The 9,949-nt window shown below is 43.0% G+C and overlaps 2 protein-coding genes across 4 annotated transcripts in view; one reads left to right on the top strand and one right to left on the bottom strand.

The window, feature by feature from the left end:
• The window catches only part of DNAH11 (dynein, axonemal, heavy chain 11), a 364,599-nt gene extending 360,776 nt beyond the window's left edge, over positions 1 to 3,823 (top strand). The window contains exons 85-87 of the mRNA XM_008573669.1: positions 1,486 to 1,598; positions 2,114 to 2,254; positions 3,124 to 3,823. Of these exons, the coding sequence (XP_008571891.1) occupies positions 1,486 to 1,598; positions 2,114 to 2,254; positions 3,124 to 3,371 (502 nt within the window). The 3' untranslated portion in view covers positions 3,372 to 3,823. The remainder of the gene's footprint in view (positions 1 to 1,485; positions 1,599 to 2,113; positions 2,255 to 3,123) is intronic.
• A 97-nt stretch (positions 3,824 to 3,920) lies between these two features.
• Positions 3,921 to 9,949, bottom strand: part of CDCA7L (cell division cycle associated 7-like) — a 14,255-nt gene continuing 8,226 nt past the window's right edge. For 2 of the 3 annotated variants that reach the window (XM_008573667.1, XM_008573668.1), the window contains 6 exons: positions 8,304 to 8,375; positions 7,813 to 7,983; positions 7,003 to 7,128; positions 6,110 to 6,259; positions 4,865 to 5,001; positions 3,921 to 4,413 (listed from right to left, as the gene is read on the bottom strand). In XM_008573667.1, coding sequence (XP_008571889.1) covers positions 4,383 to 4,413; positions 4,865 to 5,001; positions 6,110 to 6,259; positions 7,003 to 7,128; positions 7,813 to 7,983; positions 8,304 to 8,375 — 687 coding nt within the window. In that variant the 3' untranslated portion in view covers positions 3,921 to 4,382. Of the gene's footprint in view, positions 4,414 to 4,864; positions 5,002 to 6,109; positions 6,260 to 7,002; positions 7,129 to 7,812; positions 7,984 to 8,303; positions 8,376 to 9,827 lie in introns of all 3 variants that reach the window. The other variant, XM_008573666.1, reaches the window with a different exon arrangement.

Below are 9,949 nucleotides of genomic sequence, written 5' to 3'. Positions count from 1 at the left end.
TTAATTTCAGCTTTCATCTTATTTTCACTCTAACCCTTTGTTTCCATCTCATTTGCCTTTATTATTCTCCCTTACACTACTTCACTTTTTGCTTTCATTCCTGTAATTGTTTTTTCTACTTCATCCCCGAGATCTTCCAACTTAATTTCTTCACTTTGTCTTACCTCATACCAAATCATAATCCTGCTTAAATAAGCAATCAGTTGCCTGGCTGCAATGTTTACCCTCATTGTGGCAACACTGTGAGGTAAGAATCTTTTCCTGCCCTGGCTTTTCCCAATCTTCGCCTTTTTTCTTTACATTATCTTTGCATAGAGCTTGTGCTGTTCCTTTTCATTATTTTCAAGTACGTTTTTCCTAATCCAGCTATTTGAAAGAATTTAGTATGCGGTGGAGCACAGGCCCATGTTCTATGCTGGCAAGAATTTTCCTTGGTCTTACTCAAGTCTGAACGTACCATTCTGAGTCGATTCTTTTCACAGCTGAGTCGGCCACATATCCCAGGCACACATTTTCTGCAGGGGTGGCTAGTGAGGCAATTCCTCATTCAATCCAGCTTCCTTTCTAGGTCCAAACCAAACAAGGTCCCAGAAAACTTCTGTGCTAGCCTGTGCGGCCCTCAGGCTGGAGGACTGCTCTGCTGGCTTTTATGTTGAACTGTCCCCTCAGTGCCCCATCCCTTAGCCCTGCCCCTTTCCCCCACTCCTTTTAGCAGCCCTAACACCTACATTTCAAGGTTTCGTATTCCCTAACTTGATCAAAGATGTTCATTTTTCCTCAGCCTCTGTGAGCTGGCTTCCTCATTGGTAAACTGGATACTTCCTACCTTGCACAATCATGAGGATTAGATGAGAAAAGACATATGTAAACAGCAGTTTCTCACACAGCAGACATGCAATTGGTGGCAGGTTGTTTTCCTTAATAACCATTCCCTTCCCCTTTCAGGTAATCACCACAGGTGGGAAGACATGTGGCATGCTCTACTGCCTCTGCACATGCTATTCCCTCTGCCTGTCACTCTTCCTGGCAACTCTGCTCCTGTGACAGCCCCTGCAGCCCTCTTCTCCCCTGTCCTCAGACGCAGGTGTTCTTTGCTGTGTGTTCTCACTGTACCCCGTACATACCTCCATGTTGGCACTCATCAGCCCAGATCATTCAGAGCTGACCTTAGTACACTCACCACAGAGCACTAGGAAGATCTAAATAAAACAGTTGCTGAATAAATGCAATTTTCCATATTCCCCAGTGTTTCTTGCTCCTAATGGTAAGAGCTACAGATATAAAATTTCAACAGAAAACATCAACAGACTAGTCCTTTAACGGGACGGTGGCCTACACACCATCAGGCAAGGACTGTACAGGATGTCAGTGATACACCTCTCCATCACCACCAGCCCTCCCCATCCACCTCCCCACAAACTTATTGGAAGACATCTATTTACTAAAATGTAAGCTTGCTTTTTTTTCCTACCTTCCATTAACCAGGTTTAATGACCTTCTCCTGCGATGCCGAGAACTTGATACTTGGACACAAGACCTTGCCCTTCCAGCTGTGGTGTGGCTTTCCGGCTTTTTCAACCCACAGTCCTTCTTAACTGGTAAGGGCTGAGGCAGGGCAGTCCCTGATGCTGATGGGCCCACACCACTTGCTTTCCCTATAGTGGAGTCTCTCTGCCCTGGCCACCAACCCACAAGCAGGAACCATTACAAAAAAGGAGTACAAGTGACCATGGCACCCAGAGAGGAAATAAAGTTCCAGGCAGGCGAGGAGCAGCGGGAGGGGAGGGAGCCCAGGACCAGCCAGAGTGAGGTGGGTGTGGTGCACTCTGGCAAACCTTTTCTGTAAAGACCACATGGTCTCTGCCACTGTAGAGCAAACATGACCATAGACAATATGTAAACAAGCACCTGTGGCTGTCCTAGTACAACTATTTATAGGGATAGTGGCTTACCCTGAAGGCCTTCATTTGCCAGCCCCTACTCTAGTGCAGCCACACACAAATCCCAAAGAACCCCCCAGGGCTGAAGACTGCCTCAGCTGACTGGAGGCTCCAGGGATCCTTACGTACAACTTTTTTTTCCTATTCAAGCCCTGTTCCTTTTCTTCCCAAAGCAATCATGCAGACCATGGCTCGAAAAAATGGATGGCCACTGGATAAAATATGCTTGACTGTTGACGTTACCAAAAAAACGAAGGAGGATTACGGCCATCCCCCACGGGAAGGCGCATACCTCCACGGGCTCTGGATGGAAGGTGGGACACCCTCAGGAGTAGTGTCGAGCCCTTCCTTGTTTGTCCCATGTCTCAGCATCGCTCACTTATATAGTAACTTTATGTTAGCGGTTATTTACCTCATTTCCTTCTTTCTTTCAGACAACTTAAATGCCAGGATGTGTCCGATGTGAGCCAAATTTGGAGGGTCATGGGGTTATGGCTGTCACTTAAATTCTACACTTACCTGGTGTTAATGCCACAAGACAACTTAAGACCTATACTGAATTCATGTTATTTTTCAGTGTAATTGATTCAGAATCTTTCTTCTACTTTTTAAAAACTGTCAGAAAATTCACTCTTGAATTTTATTACAAGACTTCTCCAAGCCTTTAAAATGCCATTTCACATGTGAATTTCTAGGGGGGATAGAATATTTTTCAAACTTACTTGGCCATGTGTTTCTTTGTAGGATTTTAGTCCCTACCAAGATGCTCCTTTTTCAATTTAAAGCAAGTGCCCCAAGTTCAGATGTTTAAAGCCTGGGTTGATGATGGAAACAAGGAGCCTGAACTTGGTGTAAGAAAATAAGGCACGGTGGAGAGGAAGTGTGGTGAACTGGAGACTTTTTTGTGCTTTGATGTGTCTGAATTCTTCTAGAATCTTATTCCATACCAAAGCTTAGTTGTTAAGTCTGGAAGTAATAACATTTGCTTACTATGTGTAAAAGTGGCCCCTCAGCAGCAGGTATATTATATTAACTTCTCTCTTAGATCTCAGTCATGGGCCAGCTCGGTAAGGATGCTACTGACAAGCAAAGAGGTGACAAAACTGGAATGTTTATTGTGCCAAACAATTAGATGATCACTACCAACATGCCACACAGTTGCAACCGTTGATTTCTGCCATAGGTGCCAGATGGGACACCCAGTCAGGAACAATCGCTGATGCCCGCCTCAAGGAGTTAACATCCATGATGCCAGTCATCTTTGCAAAAGCCATACCCATGGACAGACAAGAAACCAAACACACCTATGAGTGCCCCGTGTACAAAACCAAAATGAGAGGCCCCAATTACGTGTGGACGTTCAGGCTGAAGAGCAAAGAGAAGACTGCAAAATGGGTTCTGGCAGGCGTTGCCCTGCTGCTGGAGGCGTGAGGTGGCCTTCATGCTGGGACTTGCATTCCTCCAGCTTAATGTAACTTTTTAGCAACTTACAGATATGTTCAATTTTTTAAACACTATGCTTAAAAGTAGAGACGGGGAAGAGAAAGTAGCAAATGTAAAAAAGAATCTATGTTCATTGATTCTAGCTTTCCCTAGTACCCCCTTAGAAACCCCTCAACACAAAACAGTACAGCCGCTCTCACAGTTCCATCACTGAACATACAAAATCTCAAAAACAATGCAGCTGCAAAGGGGATTTAGTTCTTATAGATATCAAACAGCAAACTCTTTTTAAATTAAAAATTAGCCCTTAAATTCTTTCAGAACATAGAAGCAGCAGGACCCAGGCAAGTCCTGAAGGCTCTAAGACTTCCAGTGTGTAACATGATGGTTCACTTGTGCTCAGTCAAGTTTTAACAAAAATAAAACTCTAGTCCTCTCAAGTTCTGTGGTTAATTGCACTTTGTAATTTAGGGGAACGTTCTTCGGTATACACCTCCAATGACCCAGAGTAGTTTCAACTATGTGGTTTGAACTATGGTCCCTCATAACAAAGCAAACTAAAGGGTATTTAACGCCTGTAAAAACTTGGCCTACAATTACTGTATGTTTGTAAGTAAAAGATTGCAAAAGCAAAAAGGCAACAGAGATAATTAAACAGTGTCAAAGGAAAGAGTTGCTTATATAATGTCTGTCTTCTCTGTAACTTACCTGAACTTTATCTATGCCCCATTTAAATTGTATTTTTTAATCAGTAGATATTTTTAACAATTCAATATACAAACAGGTCTGTGTATACATGTACACATACAGATTCCTCTGCTGTCTTCCTGAGAAATCTTTTTAAGCATATAAACCATCTTTTTTAAAAAAATAGTATTTAGAAACTAAACTCTGCAAAGAATTTCTGCATAAAAACCCAACTGTATGAAATCTTAGACACAAACAGTACGCATGTCTCGTTGGAGTACTGTACAGTGAGCTGGTTGGTTCTTTTTTCTCTTAATTATCTTCTACCAGCTGCTTTTGTAGGCTGAGAAAAAGATGAGAAATGTTTGATAAGTTAATCAGTTAACTGGACAAGGCAAACGCGAAGCAGCCTTCTAGGCGAGGGAGATTTAACAACTCCCTGAAAGTACAAAGCCAGAACCTAGTCTCCTGAGGCTCAAGTCCTGACTCCTCGTCCCTGCATACAGTATGTCCCAAGTGTGACTAGCCTCCCTCCCCCATCCCAAATTGTGCTTCAGAGTTGGTTATGTACATGAACGTGGTAGCCTACAACTCTGCATCCTCGTTGTAAAGTCTCTGCTCATTAGGGTTAGGGCTGCGCCTACCTCTTTGCAGTGCCCCTCAGCCTGGCTGTGCTTTCCATTGCAGTTTTATACAAGGGGAAATTCTGGTTAGAGGCGACCCTGCCTGCCTAGAGGGTCTCCCATGAGGGGCCGGGGCTCGCAGCCTCCATTTTAAAATTGCTAGAGACTCACCTCTCCAGATATTCCTTAACATTATCATAACCATAAAACTTGGCCAGATGAATGAGGATGCCTGTGGCACAGCGGCCATCCCGCCTCCGACAGTAGCTGCAGTTGCAGATCCCACGGCAGGGAGGACATACCCAATCCTGAGAGAGATAACAGGAGAGATTTCTCCATTATTTCCAGGCTCTAGTAAGATGTAGAATTCTGATCCAACCTGGCCTCTCCACCAGTCTTTAATCACATGGTGTCTTTTGGCCTATGTCACAGGTGGTCCTCACGGTGGGCGAAGGGTCATCCAGAGCATCACCTCCTTCCTCATGTTTCACAAAGGCCCAGAAAAGCCAACCACCCCACGCCACACACACAGGAACACTGAAAAATGCTGGTCTTAGACAAGACCAGCTATGTAATTAACAGGGCCCCCTGTTCCAAAATTATGGAGAATTTCAAGAGCATTAAGCCAAGTATGAGGCTCTGTGTAAGTGCACTGGGCATACACCCAGGAAGCTGGCCCTGGTGTTAGGAGCACAGGATTTCCAAAAGATCAAGGTATGAATTCTAGCTCTCCTAATTGTGTTTGTTGTTAAGCTGCTTAACCTGAGCAGCAGTTTGTCTGTAAACTGGGGACAGTATATTTATCCCTATGGCTGTTGCATAAGAGTCAGTGAAGTGTTGTTTAAGAGCATGGACTCTGGAGCCATACTACCCAAGTTCAAGGTCATACTAACTATAATGCTATCATCTCATTTTACAGAGGGAACTGAGGCATAGAGAGGTTGTATACCTAGTTGACAAGATGAAAGGAATTAAGAATAACAAATAGAATAACTGCATTAACAGATGTGAAAGACACTTAGCACTGTGCTGGGCATGCAGAAAGTACTCTTTCCTGTGATATACCCACCTCCTAGCCTGGCCCGGCCCAAGAAAATCAAAGGTAAATCACTTTGCTGGAGGAAAGGCGCAGGGATTAACTTGCACAAAACCAGACAGCTCTAAGAAAGTTTTGCTAACACAAACTCTTCTCCCATCCTATCCACTGGTCAGCTTGTTCCCTCCCTTTCCAGAAGGAAATCCTATTTTTCATTTCCTGTAGAATCTTAAGATACAGAAAAAGGGGAAGGTGGTAGGGCTCTACAGAAACCAGAGCTCTGCAGCTACTGGTCCTGAGTAAGGACCCAGCGATCCCCATCTTCAGCTTGCTTCCCCTTCGCCACTGTGATTTGTAACAAAGGCAAACCCTGTTCCTACCGGGTCCAGCAGGGCTGATCTCACATCCTCCCCATAGCGATTCCGCAGGCACGGTCCACAGAACTGTCCTCGCACTCCGCCACAGCTCTGGTTCCGACACACTGTCTTGGTGTCGATGGTCTTCTGCCGACACTGATGGCACGTGTTACCCTAGTGGGGGAAGGCAATGAGCGGGTGAACATGGGGATTTATACTGTGACGCCCATGAGGCCAGAAGCTGCCATGTACATTACCAAGTGCACGAAGCACTACCTCTCTCATAGAATCCAGCAGGATTGTTTCCCTAGTACAAACCATGGCATCAACTCAGCTCCAGCCTAGTGCTCAAGACCCGGATACCTTCAATGTAAAATCTCCTGGTTTAAAAATGTTGGCAATTAAAGACATTTTAATCCTACCTTAGGAGAGTGTCCCATTAATTAAAAAAAAAAAAATTGATGTACAACAACATACAGCCTCTCTCTAAACCACTTAGAAGGAATTTTAACCCATTTCCTACCAACCAAAGATACTCTGTCAAACTTTGTTTTCTATGGTTATATTACCCTCACCCCCAATATACTATCTTTTTCAATATTTAAACATAAAACTATATAACAGTTTTAAAATACAGTAATTATATGTAACTATGCTCTTCCAATCTGTACTCCCACCTTCCCCCAGATTACATGCATCTCCAAGACAGACTTCTCCCCTGATGACAATTATGGCACTAAGCTGTCTTCCCCTCCTCAGTCACAGTGCACCCTTGACTCTCCAAGTTAGAGCCTGCCTCAGCCCTTGGGGAGATGGTACCAAGGTGTAAGCCCTGATTATAGTTTAAAAACCAAGTAGAATTTCAAACACCCAATAAGAATTACAATTACACGAATTATTCATAATATATCACTTACCAGAACTTTATCATAGACTTTATCTCGAACAGTTATGGCAACATTTTCTAAGTCTTCTTCAGTAATATCCTCCACTGGCCGAAAAGAAGATATACGGTGACGTCGTCTATAACCCTGGCATTTCCCCTGCAAAATGAACAAAAGCGAAATCTAGAATAAGATATTTTGACTGGTTAAAAAAAAAAACATAAAAATTTCCAGCTCTCAGAGATCTAGCACCATTCATATTAACCATATCCCTCTTTTGGAATCACTTCATTAATTTAGTCATTTACTGAGCACCTTCTCAGCAAGGCGATACAACAATAAATGAGAAACATAGAGGTTCTTTTGGTTTCTGCTGTAGACTGTGGGGACAGGGAAGTAAACAACATGAACCACACTGAACAGCCAAACCCGCCAATGGGAACAGGGTCCAAAGTTTCTCCCTCTAGACTGAAGCACCTGAAACGCCTCATTCCTAAAATGGAAAGGCAAGGAGGCATCACTGTACTTTCCCACATGCAAAGCCACAAAACTGAATGGAGCCACTACCAGGCCATTTTTGTCTCCACTGGAGATCAAGTTGGGTCATAGGTTAAAGGACTCTCTCTATGACCTACACCTTACACCAGGGGTTCTTCTCAAAGTGTGGGCCCAGGGGCCTTGGCATCACCTGGGAACTTGGTAGAAACGCAAGTGCTCTGCTGCTGTGAGCCTATCAAGTCAGAACCCGGCACTTTTAACCAGCCCTAGGGTAAATGATGCATGCTAACGTTTGAGGACCAGTGGCTTAGATTGGTTCTCAGTTTTTTTACAGTCAGAAAATACCCCACTAATTGTTTTCCTTCTTTTGAAACTGTAAAACTCTTCTGCAAATTTGGCAGCTGAGAAAGTGAAGTTCTCTAGAGCAAACTTCTCAGGAGGCCGCGCGCTCCGGGTGGGGTTCATGCGTCGTGTGATCTGTCCCTCTGAGAAGGCCCGTCTCACCGTTTTCTTCTTCTGAAATCAAGAGCACAGACTAATGCAAGTGGATGCCCTCTTGAATAAAAGCCATCTGGCAACTGATCACTAAATATCAGTAATGGTATGAATAATTATAAGGAGTTCCACTTACAGAAGCTGAGGTCGGGGTTCGTACTGGGAAGAAATCTGGCATTGAGTTCNTCTGTCCCTCTGAGAAGGCCCGTCTCACCGTTTTCTTCTTCTGAAATCAAGAGCACAGACTTATGCAAGTGGATGCCCTCTTGAATAAAAGCCATCTGGCAACTGATCACTAAATATCAGTAATGGTATGAATAATTATAAGAAGTTCCACTTACAGAAGCTGAGGTCGGGGTTCGTACTGGGAAGAAATCTGGCATTGAGTTCAATTCTGCCAACAACTGAGCAAGCTGAAGTTGAGAACAAAAGAAAGGATCTTACATAAATGCTGCCAAGTCTAGGTCATCTAACATCTGTCACACTCTTCAATTTTGCTTCCATGAAAACACTGACTAAAATACTTTATGTAGCCCTCAACAGTTATACTTTTAACCTTGCATGTAAAGATTTCATCTCCAGAGGTGAAATGCTGGTGTTATCATTCCTAGGAATAAACTTAATGCCCAATCCTCATAGACGAACAAGGGACACCATGAAAACAATCCTAGGATGACCAAGACCTGGAAGAATAAGGTTTGAATCCTGACTTGGAACAAATCATTTTTCACATATGAATCTCAAGTTTCAGTCTTTTCAAAAAAGAAAAGGTTCAACTAGATTATTCTGGTGATTATTTAGAGCTCCAAAAATCTGATTCTTTAAATAGGTTAATTTCTCATCAATAATTTATGAAAATATTCCCAAATGAACACCTTATAACACCAAGTGATCAGCATTAATATGCCAATCAGAGAGCAGATTAGGATTCTTTTAGTTTTAGACTTAAACAATTATATGGGTGTCACTCTAAAATCATGAAGAACATAGTCCTTACTTTAAAGATGCAGATGGACACAGTGTTAAAAATTTCCTTTAGCTAAGCACAAATGTCTTAAGAAAATGAAAAGCCTATTTTTGGTGATTTTTATCTTAAGTAACTTATTAGACATGTAAAATTGCATATACAATATCATTATATTATGCTTATTAAAGGAAAATATTAAAGAAAAAGGTAAACCAAAGGGCTAAAAGTGACTATGAGTGGTGGATGTAAAAAAAATTCTGTATACACAAAATTACAGAGCAAACTGTGATTCTCAACAATGATCAGATTAACAGTTACTGACCACATACAGAAAAAACAAATACACATAACAAAGACTTCACCTTCCTCCATTAATTATTCTAATAAAGATGTTTTAAAGTGAATTAAAATTCACTTTGAGGTTGTTTCAATTGTTAGAACTATTCCATTCCTTCAGATGATGACTCAAAATAGCAAGAGTGGTTTCTAAGTGAAAAGCCACAGGCCTGATCTGCACATTGCCAACTCTCGAGTGGGCTTAGCAACATCCTGTTTCCTCTTTGCTGGGGACAGGCCAGGTATTCAGCCCTTCTCATCCCCAATACCACTACAGATTTAGAACTTAATTTGATACACATTAAGCAGCCTTAGTTCATGGTACCCTGTAGGGGGCTAAAAAGGGTCCTGGGGAGTCTCTTTCTGTTCCCAAACCAGAGCTGATTATGTAATAACTGCTTTGGGTTCTGGAAAAGAAAAAGGATACATAGTACCCAAAGTACATCTCCCTGACAGAAGCCAAAGCAGCAACAGCTACAGGAGCAAAGCAGCTCTGTGGGCCTCAGGAACAGCGGTCGGAATCCGATGCCAGTGACCCGAGTGCCCCCCGCAGAAGCCTCACCATGGCTTTGTTCTCCTTGATGTTCATGGTCCTTTTCAGCAGAGCATCCGAACCCTCCGGGCTCTCATCCCTGGGGTCATCCTCAGACTCGGAGGCAGAGTCTTCCCTTTGCTTCCCCTGCC

Source organism: Galeopterus variegatus, unplaced genomic scaffold, assembly GCF_000696425.1.
Source record: "Galeopterus variegatus unplaced genomic scaffold, G_variegatus-3.0.2 Scaffold949, whole genome shotgun sequence".
NCBI lineage: Eukaryota > Metazoa > Chordata > Mammalia > Dermoptera > Cynocephalidae > Galeopterus > Galeopterus variegatus.
The sequence above is the reverse complement of the archived record's forward strand: the minus strand, read 5'-3'. Positions and strand labels throughout refer to the sequence as shown.